This window comes from Chaetomium fimeti (genome assembly GCF_033439085.1).
Source record: "Chaetomium fimeti strain CBS 168.71 chromosome Unknown B0H64scaffold_5, whole genome shotgun sequence".
NCBI lineage: Eukaryota > Fungi > Ascomycota > Sordariomycetes > Sordariales > Chaetomiaceae > Chaetomium > Chaetomium fimeti.
The window spans coordinates 1,069,303-1,090,648 of NW_026944333.1; the positions used below are offsets into that span (position 1 = coordinate 1,069,303).

The window sequence follows — 21,346 nt, forward strand, 5'->3', positions numbered from 1 at the left end:
CGAAGAGGATGTCGTGCTTGCGAAAGAGCAGTGCGGCGTCGTCTCCGATTCCCATGCCGTCGAGGACGTGTATCCGGCCACGCCGCTGCAGGCCGGGCTTATGGCGCACTCTCTCCGTCAGCCAGGTGTTTACGTCTCTTCGTGGCTTTTCAGACTGAGAGCCCCGCCGAACCCCCAGCCGGAATGGTTATGCCGCGTTCTCAGCCGCGCTGTCCAGAAACTGCCTATCCTCCGGACCGCCATGACTACCTCGGCCGAACACGGCTTCTTGCAGGTTGTCCTATCCCGGCTGCCACCCATCGAGGTGATCCGCGTCGCCTCAGTGCATGAGGTAGACCCCGATGCGCGACGCCCGGTCCCAGCCCTGGGAAAGCCGCTCGTCAAGATTGAAGTGGTTGTCGACGAGGGCGAGGCGGACCAGCTCGCGGTCCTCTGGCACTCGCACCACGCCGTTTACGATATGGCGTCCCTCGCGCTAATCGCCCAGCATATCGCCGATATCGCCTCGGGCGCCGAGATGCTCCCCGACCCCCCCAGCTTCGCGCCTTTTGTCGCGCACGGCCTGGAACTCCGCCGCGGCCATGAGTGGCGGCACTTCTGGTCCGACTACCTGCGGGCCTCCCCGGCACCCCGCTTCCCATACGGCACCAAGGAACTCCGTGTCGCCGGCTGGGGGCTCTTGGGGACGGAGGAAGAGGAGGAGGGGGGCGAGACGGAGGAGAAGGAGGAGATAAGGGGTCAGCTGAAGCGGCGGGTGGGCGTCACGTCCACCTACCGCACTGACGCCCTGTATACGCGTCCCTTCTCGTGCGCCGGTGCCGAGGGGGCCAGCTTTACCCTTGCCAACGTCTTCAAGGCCGCCTGGGCCTATTTACTGGGGTGCTACGAGGACTCAGACGACGTCGTATTTGGGGTCACAAGCAGCGGACGATACGCGCCCGTGCCGGGATGCGCCGAGATGGTTGCGCCAACCATGGCTACAACCCCCATGCGGGTCCGAATCGGAACCGGGGATGATGCTTCTTCTAGCGCTGCGACCGTCGCCGACTTCCTGCACCGCGTCAGCATGCTGGCTGTCGAGGCGAGCGCTTGGGAGCAGGCGGGCCTGCCGCTCATTCAGGAGCTAGGCGCCGATGCGCGCCGGGCATGCAGCTTCCGCACTCTTGTCAACGTACAAGCGACCGACGCACTCGACGGCGGTCTCATTGCCGAAGCCCCCTGGATGCTTATGATAGTGCCAGCGGCCGAGGAGCAAGTTGAGCCGCTCAGCTACGCAGTTGTGCTGGAGTTGGGCACGCGTCAGGGGGACGCAGCAGCTCTGCGTATTTCCTATGACCGCCGAGCCCTGCGCCGTAGCCAGGTCGTTCAGATAGCGGCGCAGCTCGAGAAGGTATTTCACCTCTTCCTATCGAGGCCGGCCATGACGTTGGACGATGTGGAGGGAGAGTTGGGGAGCGCTGCTGCGGTGGCCGCAGGCCGGGCTCGAAAGCACGCCGCGGTCTCATGTGGTGCGGCCGAGGAGGCAGTCGGGGATATTTACCCGTGTACGGCGATGCAGGTCGAGGCGTTTGCCGTGTCCCTCCAACAACCGGCGGTCAACGCATCTCGACTTGTTTTCGCCGTCCCCGACTCCATTGCTCCCGACTCGGTCATGGCTGTATGGAACACCCTTTATCAGCATGCACCTGCCCTGCGGTTGCGGTTCTTCGCAGCTGTAGTCGCGCCGGGGGAGCATACCCAGCTGCAACTGTTGCAGGCCGTCGTGAACGAACCCGCAGAGTGGGAACAGGGGCTCGATCTGGAGGCATACTTGACTATGGATCGCCAGGTTGGCTTTGCTTTAGGCCGGCCGCTCGCACGCTTCGGCCTCATTCGCACCGAGATGCCTCACGGCAAGGCATCCTTTGTTGTCCTCACGGCTCACAGTGCTGTTTTCGGTGCTACGGATACCCAGGTAGAAAAGATGTTGCAAGTGCTCGACATGGCCGTGGCCGGCAACCCGGTGCCCGACCTCGCCTCATACGGCTCGTCCATCTGTGCCGTGCTGCAGACTCATAAGGAAGAGGAACAGGAGAAGAAGAAGGAGCACGAGAACGAGGAGGTGTCCAAGACCTTTTGGTCTAACAAGCTCGCCGGCTCCGCCTACACGGCCTTTCCCCAAATCCGCCCTGGGCACTCGCCGCTTACGACCGCCAGCATGCGCAAGGAGCACTTGTTGCGTATTGACCTGGGATCTTTAACTCCAGCGGTGCTCCAGGCCGGGTGGGCACTCACGCTCGGGCAGTATTGTGACTCCAACGACGTAGTATTTGGCGTCGGCGTGCCCCACGGTCGTCATGCCGGCCCCGATCCCGTCTTTGGCCCAACCCTCACACCCATCGTACCGCAGCGCATCGTCATGAATAACCCGGATATGGTTGTGGCAGAGTTCCTTGAGGACGTACAGGAGCAGGCGCGCCAGGTAACTGCTCACGCACAGTTCGGCTTCGCCAGGACGAGGGTTACTAGTAGCCTGGCCTGTACAACCGGGAACTTTCAAACCGCTCTAATTATACATCCTGCCCCCGCTTCCCCCGCCGCCCCTCGCGAGACCCAGGGAGCATTTCAACTAATAGGCGACCCCCATGTCCTGCGCAACTTTAGCCTCGTGATCGAGATGACGCCCGTGCCCGGAGACACGGAGGCAACCACGCTCAGGGTGCGCATGAGCTTTGACCCCGTCGTCTTGGACCCGGCCCAAGTGCGGCGGCTTGCGGAACACTACCAGCACGTCCTGAGCCAAATCAGCAGCGCTCACACGAGCCCAGGGCTGGACCGTCGGCTAAGGGACATCGACCACGTCGCGGACGCCCACCGGGAGGAGCTGCTATCGTGGAACAGCAACGTCCCGGCGCCGCTGGAACGGCTGGTGCACGAGTTGTTCGAGGGGCAAGCCGCGGCACAGCCTGACGCGCCAGCCATTTGCGCGCGGGACGGCGAGTGGACGTACGCGGAGCTGGACCGCGACGCCGAGCGCATGGCTCGGTGGCTTCGCGCCCAGGGCGTGGGGCCGGGCAAGTTCGTGCCTCTGTTGTGGGAGAAGTGCGGGCTCGCCATCGTCGTCATGCTCGGCATCCTCAAGGCCGGCGGCGCCAGCGTCGCCCTGGATCCTAGTCACCCGGCCGAGCGACTGCGCAGCCTGATCAGCGCCTTTGGTGACGCGTGCGCCGTCGTCCTGGCGAGCACCCAGAACCGCGACTTGGCCATGGGTCTGCAGGTCGGTGGGCACGTCGCGGTGGTCGACGCAGACATGTTACAACATTTCGCAACGCGGCCGCCGTACGAGGATCCCGCCGCCGTGGCCACTAAGGCCGCACCGGCCAACACGGCTTTTGTTCTGTTCACGTCTGGCTCGACCGGTCGGCCCAAAGGCATCCTCATCCCGCACCGGGCCTTCGCCAGCAGCATCCGGGGCCACGCCCAGCTGCTACGTTTCTCGACGGGTCCGGGCTCGCGCAACTTTCAGTTCACGGCCTACACGTCCGACGTGAGCATCGGCGAGATCTTCACCTCGCTAGCCGTCGGCTCGTGCGTGTGCGTACCCTCAGACTGGGACCGCAAGAACAACCTAGCGGGCTCGATGCGGGACCTAGACGTAAACTGGGCCTTCTTCACACCCAGCGTGGCAGCCCTGCTAAAGCCTACCGAGGTCCCGTCGCTGCGCACGCTGGTATTCGGAGGCGAGACGGCCTCGCCCGAGAACTTCCAGACCTGGGCGCCGGCGCTGTACCTCATCAACAGCTTCGGGCCGGCAGAGTGCTCCATCTGGACGCATTGTGTCCCGCGGCCCATCGCGGCCGGTAGTGATGTGGGCAGCACCATCGGCTATGGCGTGGGCTGCGTGACATGGATTGTCGACCCTGTCAACTACCACCGCCTACGGCCGATCGGGGCCGTTGGTGAAATGTTAATCGAGGGACCAAACGTTGCGGATGGTTACTTCAACGAGCCCGGCAAGACGGCCAGCACTTTCGTGTGGGACCCGGCTTGGAAGCCTGCTGACCGCCAGGGAGGGCCCATGCGATTGTACAAGACGGGAGACCTGGCCCGCCATCTCCCCAATGGCATGGTGCAGTACCTCGGCCGGTGTGACCACCAAGTCAAGCTCAACGGACTGCGCGTGGAGCTAGGCGAGATCGAGCACCAGATACGAGGGCTCATTCACGACGACGGCATACTTGTGGCTGTTGAAGTGGTATCTCTCCGCGGAGCAGGCACAGATTCGCTGCGCGTGCTGGCGGCCTTTTTTGCGCTCAAGGAAGCGCCCGCGGCCGAGGAGGACCGAGGCAACGACAAGGGCAACAGCGCCGCAGTCCCGAAGGAGGGGACCGAGCTTACAGACCTCCTTGTCCGATCGAGCATCCCGCGCATGGCCGCCGCGTTGAAGGGCCTCGAGGTCGCCTTGCCCGCAGCCTTGCCCAGCCACATGGTGCCGGCGGCGTACATACCGCTGCGCGAGATGCCACTAACCGCGTCGGCGAAGACGGACCGGGGGGCGCTCAAGCGCCTCGCGAGCACGCTGTCGGCCGAAGAGCTCACCCAGCTGGGTGCTGTGGCTGCGGGCGACCAGCAGGTCCGACAAGGACCGAGCACGGTGATGGAACGCCTCCTCGCCCGGCTGTGGGCCGCCGCGCTCAACCGCAGCTTCGAGATGCCTGTGGACGTGCGCGACAACTTCTTCAAGATCGGCGGCGACTCCCTGGCGGCCATGCGGCTCGTGTCCCTGGCCATGAAGGACGGCATCCGCTTGTCGGTCGAGCAGGTCTTAAGGCTGCCCAGGCTACGGGATATGGCACTGGCAGCCTCTCCGCTGATAGACAATACCACCCAATCCAAAGAAGACGAGCAGCAAAGGCATGACAAGGACAAGGAGAAGAAGGGGGGTGTCGAGGCGGCCGCAGCCCCGTTTGCCTTGGTTGGTGGGCCGCCGGCCATAGCGAGCGCCTTACAGTCGGCGTCTGCGCAGCTGGGCGTGGACGAGACCGACGTCCAAGATATATACCCTTGCATTCCACTCCAGGAGGGTCTTCTAGCCCTATCCCAGGGCACGCACCACAGCTACGTCGCGCAGATGGTGTATGAGCTGCCGTCGGGCCTTGACCTTGAGCGCTTCGAATCCGCCTGGCGCTCCGTGTTTGAACATTGGCCCATCCTGCGCACACGCTTCTTCGCGTGGCGCCGAACCGACGGGACCTCGCGGTTAATGCAGGCCGTGATCAGGGAGCGCTGGGTGAGCTGGCGGCGGTCGGGCAGCCTCGCAGACTATCTAGCGTTGGACAGTCGAGACCGGATGCAGGTGGGTGACCGCATGGTCCGCCTGGCTGTCTTGCACAACGAGGCCGGGGCCGGGGCCGGGGCCGGGTCCGAGAGCGGACAGCCAGCCTATTTTGTCATGACAGTCCACCATGCCATCTACGACGGGTGGATGCTGGGTCTGCTGCTGAGCTCGGTCCGGCACGCATATGCGGGCCTGAGCCCGGCCGAGGGGGCGACACCATATCGTGCATTCGTCGCCCACGTGGAGGCCCGCGACGCCGAGAGCAGCCGGACTTTCTGGCAGAGCTACATCGGCGACGCCCCGCACTTGGGGTGGCCGGCGCTCCCGGGGCCAGCCTTCCGGCCACGTTCGTCGTCGGTATGCGAGAGGACGGCCCTTCTGCCTACCGGCGGCCGGGGACAGACGAGCGGCTTCACCTCGACGGCGTTGGTGCGCGCAGCGTTTGCCATCCTGCTCGGCGCCTACTCGGATGCCGACGACATCACCTTCGCGTCCACGGTATACGGCCGTGCCGTCGTCCTCAACGAGGGCTCGGCCGCTACGGTGGCCGGACCAACCCTCGCCACATTGCCCGTCCGCGTCCGCGTGCAACGGGAGCTGCTGCTGCGCGAGGTCATGGCTTCGGTTCAGGCTGACGCTGCCGCCATGCTGGCCCACGAGCAGGAAGGGATGCAAAACATCCGCAGGCTTAACCTTGAGGCCCTAGCCACGATCGATGCCCAAGCACTACTGGTAGTGCAAGCCGACGGCGAGGACGTTGTTACGAACCGAGGTAGCGTGGCACCCCAGTTGGTCCTGCACCCTAGGTCAACCTCCTCCGGGCTAGCCAATGGCTTCCTCAGCAGCGCTATGGTGCTTGAAGCGACCGTCTCGGGCGACAAGATGCACTTGGTAGCTACGCACGACGACCGCATCATAACGGCACGCGCAGCAGAGCGGTTCTTGCGTCAGATGTCTCATATCACGTCGCAGTTGTGCGAAGTCGGTGCCTCGGAACAATCGGTGGATCTGCGCGTCGCCGACCTGGAGCTGATTCCTCCCGAGGACGCTGACGAGATGATGGGTTGGAACTCTGTCGTTCCCGCACCGGCCCGGGAACTGATTCATGAACTTGTCGCAGCGCAGGCCGCCGAGCAGCCCGACGCCGAGGCCCTTGTCTCGTGGGAAGGGACCCTCAAGTACCGGGAGCTCAACGAGCTGTCAGACCGGCTGGCTGCCTATTTGTGGACGCACTGCGCACTCCGGTCTGGTGGACACGTGCCGCTGGTATTCGAGAAGAGTATGTGGACCGTGGTCGCCATGTTGGCCGTCCTCAAGGTCGGAGCATCCTGCGCGGCCATGGATCCGGGGCACAGCCCCGAGAAGCTGCGAGAGCTGGCGGCCGATATCGACGCCGGGTTTGTGCTGTGCAGCGAGTCTCTTCAGGAGCTGGCTTCCAAGGTGGGCATGCCGACGTTCTCGGTTGGGCCGGCTACGTGCCTCGGTGGGGAGGGCCTGCTTCCAGGGGAAAATGGAGCATCTGACACTATCACCCCCGACCATGCCGCTTTTCTGTTGTTTACCAGCGGCAGCACGGGCAAGCCCAAGGCCATCGTCATCGACCATGCCGCCTTCTGCAGCAGCATCCGTGGCCATGGCGAGACCTTGTGTTACCGCAAGGGATCAAGAAACCTACAGTTCACGGCCTACACTTCGGACGTCAGTATGGGGGAAATCTTCACTTCGCTCAGCCGTGGCGCTACTGTGTGTATTCCGTCGGATGACGAACGCATGAACGACCTTGCAGGCGCCATGGAGCGGATGCGGGTCGACTGGGCTTTCCTTACCCCTAGCGTTGCGTCGCTGCTCCGCCCGGATCACGTACCGACCCTCCGCACGCTGCTCTTTGGTGGGGAGACTGCCACCGTAGCCAACGTGGAGATGTGGGCAACAAAGGTGCATCTCATCAACAGCTTCGGTCCGGCCGAGACATCCATCTGGAGTCATGCACACCCGCGCTTCCAAGAAACCGACGACGGCTCGGACATCGGCTGGTCCTTGGGGTGCGCCACATGGATCGTCGATCGGGAGAACCATAATAGGCTTATGCCCATCGGCGCTATCGGCGAGCTTTTGGTGGAAGGACCCAACGTAGCGGCTGGCTATTACAACAACCCGTCCAAGACGCGCGCTGTCTTCCTGAAGGGCGAGCAGCTCTCCTGGCTGCCAGCGAACAGGCGCACCAACCGCATCTTCTGCTTGGGCGACCTGGCCCGGTGGATGCCAGACGGGCGCGTGCAATTCCTAGGGCGCCGGGACGCGCAGGTTAAACTGCACGGGCTCAAGGTGGATGCGAACGAGGTCGAGAACGCCATACGCGCCGTGCTGCAGGATTCCGCCGAGGTTGCCGTCGAGCTGGTGCGCAGCCCAGAGCGGCACGCTGAAGACGCACGCCTTGTAGCCTTCATAAGCTGCACTCCGCCCAACCTGCCACAGGACCGCCAACAACCCGCTATCGTCCAAGATAGGGAGACCCTCGAGCGTTTTGCCGTACGCGCTGCCGGCCTGCGCACCAAGCTGGCCTCGCGGCTGGCCACCTTTATGATTCCCAGCTTCTTCATCCCCTTGACGGCTATGCCGCTCAGCCAGTCGGCCAAGACGAATAGAAAGCTCCTCCACGACCTCCTCGCTGGTCCCATCCGGCACGGCTTTGCCCAGCTCGCCCACTTCACCTTCCCACAGCGAGACGAGATACAGCCGCCCACGGGCCCGATGGAGAAGAGGCTGCACGCTATCTGGAGCTCGGCGCTGGCCCTGGATCCCTGCGACTTCGGCGTTGAGGCCGACTTCTTCGAGAAGGGCGGCGATTCCATAGCCGCCATGAGGATGTCGTCGCTAGCTCGAGCTGTTGGCGTCTGGCTGTCTGTCCAGGACATATACGACCACCCCCGGCTGCTAAATCTGGCCAGCGTGCTGGCCGGCCGAGCCCCAGCCGAGACAATCAACGGCATCGACCCACTCAAAGCCGATGGCGTCGCGCCTTTCTCTCTCCTACCCACGCCTTTGCAAGGGCAAACACAAAACCTCATTGCCAAAGCGGCCGAGGTTTGCCAAGTGCTTCCGGCCCATGTCCTTGATATCTATCCTTGTACACCTACGCAACGGTCCATCGTGAGCAGAACCATGGCTCGCCCGGGCGCCTGGTGGCTGCATAACGTTTTTGATGTTCCAGCGGATATCGATCTCCCGCGTCTGGAACGGGCGTGGCACCGTGTTGTGCAGGCCCACGATATCCTGCGCACGCGCGTCTTGATCCACGAGGGACACTACCTCCAAGCCGTACTCTGCCCGCCTACTGTGATCCAGCACGTTCGGCACGACGCCGGGGGGACATCGCTGCAGGAATTCCTCGACAGTGACATGCATCGATTACGACGAATGCCGAGCTTGGAGGGCCAGCCGCTGGTCAGCGCCACCCTGTTAAACGAGGCGCATTTTGTACTGACCCTGCATCACTCGGTCTATGACGCTTGGTCCTTAACCAACATGTTTAACCATCTCGAGCAAATGTACCTAGCCGATCGAGACCCCGGGACCGACGGTTACCACCCGCCCCAGTTCAAGTCGTTTGTGAAAGCCCTGCTCGACCAGAACCGCGCTCAGGCTGTTGACTTCTGGACCACGTCCCTTGCCGAAGCCAAGACCAAGCCGATCGCCCAGCTCGACCAGCTCGACCAGGGCTTCACACCTAACAGAGTGCTGCGTCATAGGATAGAACTCCCTACCGGCGTCGGAGCCGGGGCCGGGGCCGGAGCTGGCACCGCCACACATGCCGAAGTCACCTACGCCGCCGTAGCTCTTGCCTTGCACTGTCAGTCGCAGACGCCAGACACACTGCTCCGGATTATCTCGACAGGACGCACATCACCGACAATTCCCGACATCGCGGAGCTGGTCGGCCCGACCGTGACCGTGGTGCCGCTACTTATCCAACGTCGTACCACCCGGGTACCCGAGTATCTTGCGCACGTGCGCGCACAGCTACGGCGTGCAGCACCCTTCGAGCACTTCGCCATGGATGAGGCGGCGCACCTAGCTCCCACCGCCGGAAACGCGTACCGTGCCGCGCCACAGGTCGTCGTGCACCCCCACGACCCCTATACCGAGCAGCCGGCCACCAAGATAAACCTGCGCCGCCGCGAACTGTCGGTTCTCGCCGGCGATGGCGCGGCATTCACCGTCGATGTGTCACTGGTGGTGCAGGGCAAGGTGCTGCAGGCGCTGGATGTCCGTGTCATATTCGACGACCGCGCCGTGAACGAGAAGTCTTTGCGGCGGCTCATCGCCGACCTCGACCTCATCACACGGCGGCTCATGTCGGGCGCGTATGGAGACAAGGATACAGCAGCGCTGACCAAGATGGAGTCGGAGGAGAGGAAGACGGAGTAATCGGAATTGTCTTCTGTAATAGCCGCTAAGCTGTCAGCAACTCGATAGAACAAGCCAGGAAAGCGTAGACCATATCTGAGTACTAGCCGTTAGCGTACCACCCCCCTTCATGTGCGCCCTGCTCGTCGACTTTGCAGAACCGGAGTGGAGGATACCAAGTACACGCCTTCTTCAATACTTCCTCGGTGTTTCGCCTGATTTTAGGCTCCGGTAGGGACGGGAATTCTTCCGTACTTGTCGTACGGATCTCGCGAATGGTTGGGTAGCCTGACTCACGACCGACAATTCGACTAAGTGCCATGGGAAGTACCCTAGGGATGGTGTGCGAGTAACAGGTCGCGACTGCAGCTGGTCCCGCGGGTTCTTGCGTATACGCATATGTTCATCGTGGGTGTACGCATCGCGCTCGATGCGTCCCAGAGAATTGACAAGACCGGCTGATAACAGGCGCGAGAAAAGCTCCTCGAGCATCTCTGCGCTACATGCTACGGCGCACCCGTGGACAGCGCGCATTCGCTGGACGAAGGCGGTTCCCCAGGTAATCAACGCGGGGACAGGTATCAGATGCGTGCCCCGGGGGACCCTCGCAGCCATACTAATGAGCGTACGCTAACCCGCATTCTACGCTTCGGCTACCTGGTCGTAGAGTTGCCGGTGTGGGAATACGCGCCTCGTCGTCGGACAATTTTCGGTCTGGATGTAGTTCGTGATGTGTCCGATATTGTTCCGGTTTGTCAATTCGATATGAAGGCCGTGCCCATTCGGGTCATCCCCGTGGCTATCGAGAAGCTCGCTGGTGACGCTGCACAGGTCAACTATTCGCGGGCATCTCGCCTCGACTCGCAGTCCGAACGCCCACGAACATCTGAGCACTGCGCCGAGGTGGTCGACCTGCCTCTTCATGCGGGCGGCCGATCTCGAGAACCCCACCGGTAGAGCCAGAGACATCGAAAAGGCAGCCGAAGAGTGAGGTGGTGCTCGTACTAGGAGTCGGCCCGTCCTTCGACATAGTAAATAGTAGCAGAAAAATACAAGAAAATAAATAGATGGTCAGAAAATATCATCGTTGCAACTGGAGAGCGAGTGCTCATCACATCCGGTGCTGTGATAAAGGAGAAGTTTGCGGTTGGATGGGATTTTAGGTGTGGTGGGAATGGGAGGGAGCAAAACGTTCTTTCCTTCTATTCTTATTTCTTCGCTCTTCACTTTTTACAGAAAGTTTCGTCTCATCCATTTATCATTTAAGTTATTCATAAATCCCGGCTTGACTTGAGTGCGGCAACTGTTTTCCTCCACGAAGAAGGCGGATGCGTCGTGTCTAGAATCGATGGCTCGCCAGCACCATGATGAGGTCCAGACAACTTACCTGACCTTCATGATACTGGTAAGGTCCCATGGAGGCGGCTCGGGCGGCTCCATCAATCTCCGAAGTCCCCGCACTAGGTCGGTGGTGGTCCTCGGGCCGTTGGCTGCGTGGCTGCCCGGCGCCCCACAACGGCCTATCAGACGCGGGGTAAATGCATGACAGCAGAGCACCCCCGCTGGTCCGGTGCGACTCCCTTAACACCAATCATTGGCTGTTCAGATCCCGGGATTGGCCGAGTCGCCCTCGTGCAGCTGCAAGGCAGGGCCACTCTTCGACGTCAGACGCAGATGCATTCCCACTTTGATCTTGCCCATGCTGTATGCACATCGACCCGACGACAACCCATCCGCGTTCATCATTATTATTGTGCCAGCGTTTATTGATTTAGTGTCAATTCCGAAGCGAAAGGAGTTAGTTACATATCGAGTGCGACGAGTCGAACAACCGAAGCCGGAGAACCAAGCCCACCTTGACGCCGCCCGAGGCCATCGGAAAGCCATCGGAAACATTGCCGCGACTTTTGCTTTTGAATCGGCCATCGCCCAGGAAAAAGTAACCCCGGTCTCTTCACCGAGGGAATCGTACACCCACGAAAGCTTTTCCCAGGCGACCGATCGAGGATCAGTCTTGAGCCGGGAGCAGAATATCGCACCAACACCATAGGCATTGCCTTCCGCAACCTTCTCCACCCCACCACGCCCACCAACGGCAACATGTCGTCTCAACGCCCCTTCTTCCTTTCCACCTTCTTTGCCGCGTTCCGCCAGCAAACGCCTGCCTCGCTCACAAGCGCGAGCGCGTCTAGCCAGCAGCCCAACAAACACACCACACAGTCCTCCGCCTCGACCCAACAGGCGTCAACGGCAACACCGCGGACGATATCATCAACAGCCGCGGCTGCTGCATCATCACAAGGGACTTCCCCGCAACCACGGTCGGGGAGTGTGATGAGCCAGCTCCCGCTACACTCCCCACGACACCACCACCACCACCACCACAGCGCTGGCGTCCCCATACCACAGTCACCAGGCCACCGGGATAGCCATGGCCGCAGGCGAGGAAGTGACAGCAGCAGTGAAGGGTTCCGGGACGCCCTGGGGGCAGAGAAACTGTACATCGGGGGGCGGACCGCGGCTGGGGAAGAAAGGTTCTTCAAGCTCGGGGTTGTACGAAGGGTGAGGAGCGGGGACAGGTTGAGCTTGGACCGGCTGAGTCTTTGAGATCGATGAAGGGATGATGATGGGATGAAGGGAACGTCCGCGAAGAACGCAGCGGGCCCAACGAAGTTAACGACAAAGGCATGTTCGGGATTGACGGAAACGGGTGGGTTCGATCACCTTTCCATGGCATCGGCGTTAGGGTGGGATAACACAACCAAGGGCACATAACCATACATAACTGGGTTTGGATCAGGGGCATGGGGATGCGGAAAATATGGTGCAATAGGACATAGATGTCGGCAACTTGAGAAAGAACATACAAACTAGTCAAACACACAACAAGCTCCTCTTTCTATTCACGATCCAACTCCTCCCCTTAACATCCCCCAAACCCTTGCGTGGGTGGTCAACGGACCCTCACAAATCACGGCCAAAACCCCAAAATCACCCACAACCCCAATAATACCACGAAAACAAGCCCTACCCAACACACCAAACCAACCCACGTGCCAGGCCCCCACCGATCAACCCCCACCTACCAACCCTCCCCTACGAGCCTACCACATAAACCTCTGCACCCGTCCCCCATCCCCCACCGCGCCATCCTCCCCCCACCAATAAAACCCCCTCATCAAAAACATATACATCGTGACCGCATTCACCACCACAAACCACCCCGTCTCCAGCACCAGCCGCCCCTCGCCGACGGGGCCCCACGGCCCGCCCACCCACGCCGACAGCCGCGCCAACGGGTTGCGCTCGGGCGCAGGCGTCGGCATGGTAGTGTCGTCGGTGTTGCTGCCGGGGGGGGTAGGAGGAGAGGAGGAGGGTGGGCGGCTGCTGCTGCTGCTGCTGCTGGGGAGCAGGAGGCGGTAGAAGACCCAGGGGAGGATGAAATAGCGGGGTTCGACTAGGGGGGCGGTTATGAGGGAGAGGGCGGTGGTGAGGAGCCAGAGGAGGGCGGTGGTTGTTGAGGGAGGGGCGTGGTGGTGGTCGGGGGTGGGGGTGATTTGCGTTGGGGCTTGAGGGGCTGGTTTGGTGGTGGGTTGTTGTTGTTGTTGTTGTTGTTGTTGTTGTTTAGGTGGTGATGTGGCGTGGCTGGTCCCGGCGAGCTGGTCCCATACTACCCAGCGGCAGGCGGTGTAGGCGGCCACGAGGGAGAGGCGGATGGTTGGGGAGCGGAGGATGGTGTAGCGGAAGACGTAGAACATGTAGTGTCGGTTGTCGGCGAGGGTGAAGGGGTGGATGATGGTGTTGTATTTGACGACGGCTAGGGAAAGGATAATGGTGAGGAGGGTGTAGGGGAGAGAGAGGAGGGTTGCTCGCTTTGACGTTAACGAGAGGACGGATCTGAGATAGTGAATAGGGCGGGAGACGCCCCCTAAGATTGATGGGAGGATGAGAGGGGCTGAGAAAAAGGCCAGGAGCGGCCAGATGTAGAGCATTTGTGCCAGGTGGATAGTCGCAACGTGGTTAGACTTGTCTCCTATGTGTTGTTAGCATAGCCCCGGGCCTCATATCTGGGGAGAATGTACCGAGCACTACACCTCCATTCCATGCCACGAAGCCGGCGAATAGCGCGAGAATGCTGATGTGAGGCCAGATCTGACGTAGAACCCTGACCGGGTTGCAGAGAGCCGTGGTGACGAGTGTAACCACGCAGAAGAACCAGTCTGAACCATCAGCAGTGGACATCCGGCATGAGCCGGGGAACTTACCGTCTGGACTAGACCAAGTCAGAGGTGGATCATGGAGTTTCGTAAGGGGATGTTGCGATCCGCGTTCCACAGTAAGGAGGACATGCGCCGCTTCCAGACCGCCCATGTAGACGACAACCCAAAAGACATTGGTTTGGCGCATGAATAAGGCACCCACGCCCAAGAGAACTGTCCATAAGTCATTGACGAAACCCGGGGGTCGCGGCGCCAGGCGGAGTAGATGATTGCGGTACGCAACCAGCACGACCAGCGTCGACATGACGTCTGTGTAGTACAGGGCCGAGAAGAAGAAAAGAACAGGGAACAAGGCGATGTTCAGGCCAGTATAGTAGGTGTCAAACGAAGTGCCCGTAGGTGCCTGCTTGCCCGCCCGCTCGGCCGCCCGAACCTCGATTAAGTGGCGGCATTGAGCTGCAACCAGAGCCAAGAGGATCGCGACCGTGTTGTTGGAGCGGAGACTGGACGGACTACATTCCGTAAACATCCTCAGCTTGTGATACCCCACGGATATGAGATAGCTATTCCGTCGTGGCATTAGCAGTTATCCGTGATCGAAACGAACAAGTCAAGGATCCTCACAGGCCGGGAGGGGTGGTGATTTTGTCATCCCAGTCCCAGAAGCGCCCCTCGCAGTAGGTCTGGGCCTGCGGGATATGGAAAACCTCGTCCTGGCTGATAGTTAGAGCATTGGTCGGGTCTCGGAAAAAGGAAAGGGGAGACGTAGACGTACGAGGTATGGCTCAGGGACATATTTGTTTACAAGAGCAAGCCAGACTCGGGATGCGAAGGAGAGGGCGAAGAATCCCACTGGAATGGCTATTTGCGTGCTGAATGAGGACGATAGTGTATTCTTCAAACGCGGCTGTTCGTGCTTTTCAGACGACGCAAGATAACGGGCCAGGACCAGGGCGATTGCAAGACTGGTGAGCACATCCCTAAGGGGCAGCGCTTGGCGCAGGGATTGGATGACTTCCATCATGATCAACGGAAAAACGAGCGTGGTTATGGAAATAAGTTAGATGCCATCCTAGCCTTACGAGTTCACTGCGGCTCTGATGGCGAGGAGATTTCACAGTCTGGGCCGTTGCTTTTGAGTGTCTGTCGTGTGTTGTGTAAGTTGTAAATTGATGTTTTCGAGCTGATCTCGTTGTGGGCCAAACAATTACAGGTGTCAACAGCAACAGAGTGAGAGGTGGTCCGTGCGTTAGACTCAGCGCCGCTGACACCGACCCGAAACCTCGCGCCAAAGATTGCCAGATGCAAGAGTACAGTGTTGGGAAAGACCAATGGTGGTTGGAGAAGGGCTGTCTATCACGTCTTTCTATTGTATACACAGTTCCATTACACCTAGCGCCAAAAGCCCCCAGGGAGTCTCCGCCGTAAGTCCCAAAGCCATGTGATCCTGGTTTAAAACGGCTATGATGAAATCGTTAGTAGGTTGCCTGGTATTTGGAGTGGGAGAGCGCTCACATTGTCTGCGGGGTGAACCTCACGAACAGGGTAGCGTGGGCCGAGGAAAGGGATCTTCTATCGTGGGGTTAGCAAGTGGACGCGGGCGCTAGAAGTCCTAACACCAACGTACCAAGAGGATATCCTGCTGGATCCTAGGAATGCCAGACGCAAAAAAGATGACGGCACCGAGAGCGACACCGCCGAACATGCCCGCCTTGATGCCACTGTTTGTATGATCAGCCTTGCCCATGCGTGCGTTGCTGTCGTCGCCATCTCCGCCAACACCACCCCCCAAGTTACTTTTTGTCGCAAACCAGACCCATCACCACAGCCACATTCCATAGTTGTCGGCCAGATCAAGCAAGCCTCGGCATGCAACAATCCCTTGACCCCTCCTTGTGTATGCCAAAAAAAAGCGGTAGACTTACGTCTTAAGGAAGGTGTTCATTGTGATGCCCGCGAAGTGGGATTGATAGAAGTACCTGGAAGCGGTTAGCGCCTGTTCAGCGCATGTCCCTGCCTCCCCAGATTGCAGCCGCAGCCGGTGGCACCGCTCTTCGACTTGCGGGATCTCGTAGCGTCTCGCGGGTGGGCTAGGGTCGCTTGCGACTTGTATGAGTGGTGCGTGCTTACTTCGGGCCGTAGGGGCTCTTGTACTCGGGGAAGGGTGCCCGGCGGGGAGCAGTCTAATATGACCAGTTAGCCGATGGTCGGTCTTTGCGATGTGCCATTCCCGGATTTGGGAAAGGCAGAAACGTGCAGAGGAGCGCTGCATAACATTGTCATAACGTACGGGGAACGGCATGTTGGCGACTTCGGCAAAAGAGCGCGAGGGGCTGCTTCAATGGCTGCGAAACAATCTTGGAGTTGCAAAAGATTCGATGTTGGGTTTCGCGCGAGTTTCCGACCGGACAAACCCGGGGTTATTGTGGCCTGAGGCACCAGCACAAACTCGTTCACGCCACCTCACCGAGCTTCTGTTAGTGCCTCAGGCAAAAGTTAGAGGCGGCTCGAGCGGGTACCGGTTCCCAAAATGCCCGATGGCTCTGAAGCTCCAGCTCCACAATTCCGTTCCGCAAACCACCAAAACCATCACTCCAATTCAATTGTCCGCTGCCATTTTAGCTGCAGAGGACACCCTCAAGAAACTCTCTCTCACTTGCATTTCATCGACCTTTATTCCTACTCACAGATTTACACGACGATTTCCCAGTTATCGTACGCAGTATCTAATCATTCAACATGGAGTCGGATTTGGACAGCTGCTTCGAGCGAGTCGAGAAGGCGCTCGGCAGCATGATTGACAGCCTCGCCAAGAACAACCCATCACAAAAGCTGGCCGATGAATTGCTAGCAGCCGAAACTGATCTCTCCGAGTCCTTGAAGCTGCTCGAGACACATCAAAATAACAATGCACGGCTGCAGCAATTAAGACAGGAGACTTCGCTTCATGACACCCAGCTGAAGGATATCATGAGCTCTCTCTGGAACATGCGCAAGGAGCTCAAGGCCGTACCGACAACCACCAAACCCGCCGGCGGCCCAAAACACCAATTCACCACCACAGAACTCCTCTCCTACGCCCGCCGCATCAGCCGCAACACCCTCCCTCTCCCGGGCGTGACCAACGGCGTCGACATGAGCCCCCGGCAGTCCGCCGCCCCTTCAACCGAAGTAAAAGACTCCTTCCGGTTGCAATCCCAGCCCACTCAGACCCAGACGCCCAACACCAGCTTCAACCTCAGCTTCAACGGCACCGTGGGCACCCCCGGCGGCGGCGGCGGTCTCAGCGCGGCGACGCCCACCACGGCCACCGAGACGCAAGCCACCACGCAGCTGCCGCCGTCACAGCCGCCCAAGACGACGACGCAGGACCGGATCCCGCCGCACCTCAAGCCGGCCGTCAACCCGCTGCACGGCGCCGCGTTCCACCCGTGGCCGACCGAGGGGCAGATCCGGTCGGGCGCGCTGGCGGCGCTGCAGCGCCTCGTGGACGCGGGCATCGACCCGCGCGGCTACGACCCGGAGGAGGAGGCGCGGCGGCGCCAGGCCGAGGAGCAGGCGCGCCGCGACGCCGAGGAGCGCGCCCGCCTCGACCGCGAGGCCGCCGAGAAGCGCGCCCGCGAGGAGAGCGACCGCATGGCCCGCGACCGCGAGCTCGCCCGCCAGCGGAATGGGGCCGGGGCTGGGGCTGGGGCTGGTGCTGGTGGTGGTGCTGGTGGGGAGCTCGAGCGTCGGGATAGTGTGGCGGTGGGCAGGGACAAGCCTAAGCAGTTTACGTTCTTGGGGTCGGATGATGATGAGGATGAGGACGATTAGGTATCGGTTCCGCCGGTGGAGACGCAAGAAAGGGAGGAGTCGACTTTGATTCAACAGGGCACACCAAGGGTGCCGAGACCGGCGGTCGTGACGATGGAACTGGGGACGCCGAACTCGTCGACCTCGCCATGTGCAATATTAGAGCAGGAAAAGAATACCGAGCCCTCGAGCTCTCCGCCCCTGACGGTGGAGCAGGAAAGGAGGCCGGATGTGCCGTGGTCGCTATATGTGACGTTGGGGTTAGGCACGCCGTACGGGTCGGACTCGCCACCTGAGACGGTGGAGCAAGAAGATAGACCGGATGCGTTGCGGTTGAGATATGTGACCCTGGGGCTGGGTACACCATACTCATGGGATCCCCCATCTGAAACGGTGGAGCAGGAAAACAGACTGGAAACGACAAGCGCGCCATTTGCAGCGGCCGAGGAGGAAAAGGCGCCAAATCCGTCGAGCTCGCCACCCTTGACGGTGGAACAAGAGGAGGAATCGGAGGCATCGGAACCGGTATATGTGGTGCTGGGGTTGGGGACACCAGAGCCGTCGGGCTCACCATCTGCAATGGCGGAGCAGATAAAGACGCTAGAAATATCACAACCACCATCTGCGACGCCGGAGCGGGAAGAGGTACCGGAGGACTCAGCGTCACCATCTACGATAGAAACGACAACGGAGACGTCGAGTTTGTCGTCTCCGCCGGCTTCGTCGCCCTCGTCTCCGGAATGGGAGCCGTAGGCAGATAATTCCTCGGAAGGGAGATAATTTATACTGGGGAAATAAGGATCCCCAGAGATCAGTTGCTACCGGACCAGATTGCAGAGATACCGAGCCGGGAAACAGCACTAAGCGCTGGAGATGAAGAAGAGAATGGTGATGGAACGATGATGGCGCATGCAAACCATCTCGAGAGAAACTGGCCATGGCTTCACGGACGGGTGACGGGCGAAGTTCATCAAGACAGGGGAACATAAAAGTGCCGTGATGGAGATCCTTGGGTCTGTCTACTGGACTCGTCATTCGGGCCATGGATCCAACATCAACAACAGCTACAGGGCGTGAGAAACTATTCGAGATTGCCTACATATAGCTTCTAGGTTGTGTGAGCTCCGGTCAGTCAATGATAGGACGCTACCTTGAAGTCTAATATAGGCCTTATCCGCCCTCAAAAAAGATGATAATACTACAACCTCCTTGTCGTAGCTCCAGCGCTCATTTTGTGGTGTTACATAAAAGAGTTCTAAATCGCTTTCAATCCACGAAAATCCACCGCGCACCCATCCCCCCATTTTTCACTTCTCTAATCGATCTTGATAGACGCGTAAATCTTGCGGACAAACAGCCAGCTAGCAAAGAAGCCGATCGATCCTTTTGCACAAGTCAGCACAACCGTTCGTAGATCCCAGGGCAAGTGGTCGGACATACCAGTCAAGATAAAGAACAGGAACGAGATGAGCAGGCTGTATCCGATGTACAGCACGCTGCCCGCAAACCCGCCCAGCGACAGCTTGGTCACCCAGTAAAGGATGGCGTTCAGGAAGATGTAACCCGACGTGGTGCCGGCGGCCAGGAAGGCGCGCCACTGCCAGTTGTAGTTCTCGGCGCAGAGCAAGAAGTAGACCATGAGCACGGTGACGGCGGCGCAGGTCATGATCATGAGGCCGTAACAGAGGAAGAGGAAGCCGAACATGTAGTAGATCTTGCTGAACCAGATGGAGCTCATGATGAAGTAGAGCTCGACGAAGATGGCGCCGAACGGCAGCAGGCCGACGAGCAGCATGCTCGGCACCGGCTTGAGGTAGGTGGTGACGGGCGGGATCTGGCGCGGGATCTGGTTGGTGCGCACGGGCGGCTCGAGGGCGGCGGCGCGGAAGCCGACCCAAGAGCCGGCGCAGGACAGCGGCACGCTGATGATGAACCAGATGAGGATGATGACGAGCATGGTCGTGAAAGGCACGGCGCCCGACGAGCTCTTGGCCCAGAGGAAGAGGTCGAGCAGGAAGAAGGAGGTGAAGACGATGCCCGGGACGAGGACCGGGGTGAGCATGATGCAGAGCTTCCACTTCTCGCCCTGGAACGACTTGTACATGCGCGAGGACGTGTAGCCGCCGACGAAGCCGAGGATGGTGTAGAGCAGGATGACGATGGTGCCGAGGGAGCCCCGGTTAGACGGGGAAAGAAAGCCGAGCAGAGCAAAAGCGATGGTGAAGCCCGTCATGACAAACAGCTGGGCGCCGTTCCCGACGAGGACGGAGAGGAGCAAGGGATGCTTGGGCGTCCGGAAAACATCGCCGTGGACGAGCTTCCAGCCGGAGTCCTCCTGCACGCCATCCTCCATCAATGCCGATGTGCCCGAAAGGTCCTCGAGGTTGAGCTGGTCGAGTCGGTTGTAACGGGCGATGTCCTTCTTGAGGGCGCGGACAAGAACCGACATGACAGTGAGCACCAGGAAGACGACGATTACAGCCGAGTTGATGAGGGAGAACCAGTGGATTTTGGGGTCGAAAACCTGGAGGTACTTGTCCCAACGAGTAGCCCAGGCCGTCTTGGAGGGGACCCAGTAGACGCCGTACGTGAATTGGACCTCGGTATCACCCGATTCATTCAGAATGACTGGGTCCAAGTCCATGTTGCACGTCTGGTCGTCAATCGGCCCCGTGTATTTCTTTGACTCGGGCTGAACGACGACACCCACCACCCGGTACAGATCTTTGCTGCCGGGAACCTCGTGATACTCGATGATGATGTCGTAATGGTTGTTGAACAGGACCTGGTCGCCATCCCCGGTCTGCTGCCCAAGCAGGAAACCAGGGTTGTAGAACTCGATTCCTGTAGACTCGTCGACGATCTTTTGCCCCGCCGGAAGACCGTCTACCAGCCAGTTGAGGCTGATGCCGGACTGGATCAGCTGGTTCACGAATAAAGCAGCTCCTCTTTGGTATGTTGTCTTGCAAAGCGCCTTGCAGCTCTCGTTGTGCGCCATCTTGAGCTCGAACGGTGACGTCTTTATCCTGTCGCCGAACAATATGCTGCCCAAGCTCGCGCCGACGTCCTGGGGCCCATCTGGCGGGCGGCAGAACTGGAAGAGCGGGTGGTAGTAGTCGTAAGATACGACTGAGTGCAGCATCGCGTCGGAGCCTGCGACAGGCCGAATCGCGTTGACATTGAGAGGGACTATCTGATCTTTTTCATATGATTCGGGAGCGACTCCGGGGAGGTAGAAGGCGGATACGAGCTGCGGCGCGGCCAGCAGCGCAGTGAGGATGGGCCCTGCGGGCGCGATTGTTCGTAGTTGCATGGTGGATGTGTATGCCTGGCGTGCGTGTTTCTGTCAAGGAAGATGTTAGGGCGTTGCCAGCCATGGACGGGAATGGAGGTGTTTGGTGGTTGCTGCGCAATGGGGGCTTTCCAGGCGCAGCCGAGGGGCCCCCAAGTAGTAGTCGTAGGTAATACGTACTGCAAGGTACGAAGGAAGCTCCTTGTGTTTGCGCTTCGGCCCACCCCGAGGGATCCGCGTTACCGCAATGGATAAAGCATGCGGAAGTCGTAAATCGAGTGGCAGATGGAGCTTGGGAGGCTGGAAGGGGGAATT

General features: G+C 60.0%; 8 protein-coding genes across 8 annotated transcripts; 3 read left to right on the top strand and 5 right to left on the bottom strand.

The window, feature by feature from the left end:
• Positions 1 to 3,476: 3,476 nt before the first annotated feature.
• B0H64DRAFT_399754 (uncharacterized protein) lies at positions 3,477 to 9,979 on the top strand. Its single transcript, XM_062804025.1, has one exon. The coding sequence runs from the start codon at positions 3,620 to 3,622 to the stop codon at positions 9,743 to 9,745; it is 6,126 nt and encodes a 2,041-aa protein (XP_062657635.1). The 5' UTR covers positions 3,477 to 3,619; the 3' UTR covers positions 9,746 to 9,979.
• A 23-nt stretch (positions 9,980 to 10,002) lies between these two features.
• Positions 10,003 to 10,754, bottom strand: B0H64DRAFT_475643 (uncharacterized protein; the record flags this gene model as incomplete). The annotated part of the gene is made up of 2 exons (XM_062808112.1): positions 10,609 to 10,754; positions 10,003 to 10,547 (listed from the first exon to the last, which is right to left on the bottom strand). A coding segment is annotated over exon 2 (336 nt), but the record flags the coding sequence as incomplete, so codon positions are not given.
• B0H64DRAFT_443209 (uncharacterized protein) lies at positions 10,367 to 10,754 on the bottom strand (the record flags this gene model as incomplete). The annotated part of the gene is made up of 2 exons (XM_062806700.1): positions 10,367 to 10,547; positions 10,609 to 10,754. The coding sequence occupies 2 exons, from the start codon at positions 10,752 to 10,754 to the stop codon at positions 10,367 to 10,369; spliced, it is 327 nt and encodes a 108-aa protein (XP_062657637.1).
• A 1,917-nt stretch (positions 10,755 to 12,671) lies between these two features.
• Positions 12,672 to 15,106, bottom strand: B0H64DRAFT_343281 (glycosyltransferase family 59 protein). The gene is made up of 5 exons (XM_062801277.1): positions 14,720 to 15,106; positions 14,569 to 14,657; positions 13,990 to 14,507; positions 13,807 to 13,944; positions 12,672 to 13,757 (listed from the first exon to the last, which is right to left on the bottom strand). Exons 1-5 carry the CDS (start codon positions 14,966 to 14,968, stop codon positions 12,829 to 12,831), a joined length of 1,923 nt encoding a protein of 640 aa, XP_062657638.1. The 5' UTR covers positions 14,969 to 15,106; the 3' UTR covers positions 12,672 to 12,828.
• A 13-nt stretch (positions 15,107 to 15,119) lies between these two features.
• B0H64DRAFT_180555 (ubiquinol-cytochrome-c reductase complex subunit-domain-containing protein) lies at positions 15,120 to 16,329 on the bottom strand. The gene is made up of 6 exons (XM_062798909.1): positions 16,235 to 16,329; positions 16,075 to 16,127; positions 15,870 to 15,923; positions 15,572 to 15,665; positions 15,460 to 15,516; positions 15,120 to 15,405 (listed from the first exon to the last, which is right to left on the bottom strand). The coding sequence occupies exons 1-6, from the start codon at positions 16,244 to 16,246 to the stop codon at positions 15,397 to 15,399; spliced, it is 279 nt and encodes a 92-aa protein (XP_062657639.1). The 5' UTR covers positions 16,247 to 16,329; the 3' UTR covers positions 15,120 to 15,396.
• Positions 16,330 to 16,514: 185 nt separating this feature from the next.
• B0H64DRAFT_343283 (vitamin-D-receptor interacting mediator subunit 4-domain-containing protein) lies at positions 16,515 to 17,760 on the top strand (the record flags this gene model as incomplete). Its single annotated transcript, XM_062801278.1, has 1 exon — positions 16,515 to 17,760. Exon 1 carries the CDS (start codon positions 16,684 to 16,686, stop codon positions 17,758 to 17,760), a length of 1,077 nt encoding a protein of 358 aa, XP_062657640.1. The 5' UTR covers positions 16,515 to 16,683.
• A 93-nt stretch (positions 17,761 to 17,853) lies between these two features.
• On the top strand, positions 17,854 to 18,492 carry B0H64DRAFT_443213 (uncharacterized protein; the record flags this gene model as incomplete). The annotated part of the gene is made up of 1 exon (XM_062806701.1): positions 17,854 to 18,492. One exon carries the CDS (start codon positions 17,854 to 17,856, stop codon positions 18,490 to 18,492), a length of 639 nt encoding a protein of 212 aa, XP_062657641.1.
• A 562-nt stretch (positions 18,493 to 19,054) lies between these two features.
• Positions 19,055 to 21,052, bottom strand: B0H64DRAFT_374952 (uncharacterized protein; the record flags this gene model as incomplete). Its single annotated transcript, XM_062802383.1, has 2 exons — positions 19,055 to 19,122; positions 19,180 to 21,052. 2 exons carry the CDS (start codon positions 21,050 to 21,052, stop codon positions 19,055 to 19,057), a joined length of 1,941 nt encoding a protein of 646 aa, XP_062657642.1.
• Positions 21,053 to 21,346: the final 294 nt, after the last annotated feature.

Bases quoted from the DNA above. Each gene is read 5' to 3' on its own strand.
- B0H64DRAFT_180555 (XM_062798909.1), bottom strand. The intron at 15,924-16,074 runs GTAAGCACGCAC...AACCGCTTCCAG, and splicing joins AAGAGCCCCTACGGCCCGAA to GTACTTCTATCAATCCCACT. The intron at 15,666-15,869 runs GTAAGTCTACCG...TCATACAAACAG, and splicing joins ATGAACACCTTCCTTAAGAC to TGGCATCAAGGCGGGCATGT.
- B0H64DRAFT_343281 (XM_062801277.1), bottom strand. From the start codon at position 14,968: ATGATGGAAGTCATCCAATCCCTGCGCCAAGCGCTGCCCCTTAGGGAT. The intron at 14,658-14,719 runs GTACGTCTACGT...ACTATCAGCCAG, and splicing joins ATGTCCCTGAGCCATACCTC to GACGAGGTTTTCCATATCCC. The intron at 13,945-13,989 runs GTAAGTTCCCCG...CTGATGGTTCAG, and splicing joins GACTTGGTCTAGTCCAGACG to ACTGGTTCTTCTGCGTGGTT.
- B0H64DRAFT_399754 (XM_062804025.1), top strand. From the start codon at position 3,620: ATGCGGGACCTAGACGTAAACTGGGCCTTCTTCACACCCAGCGTGGCA.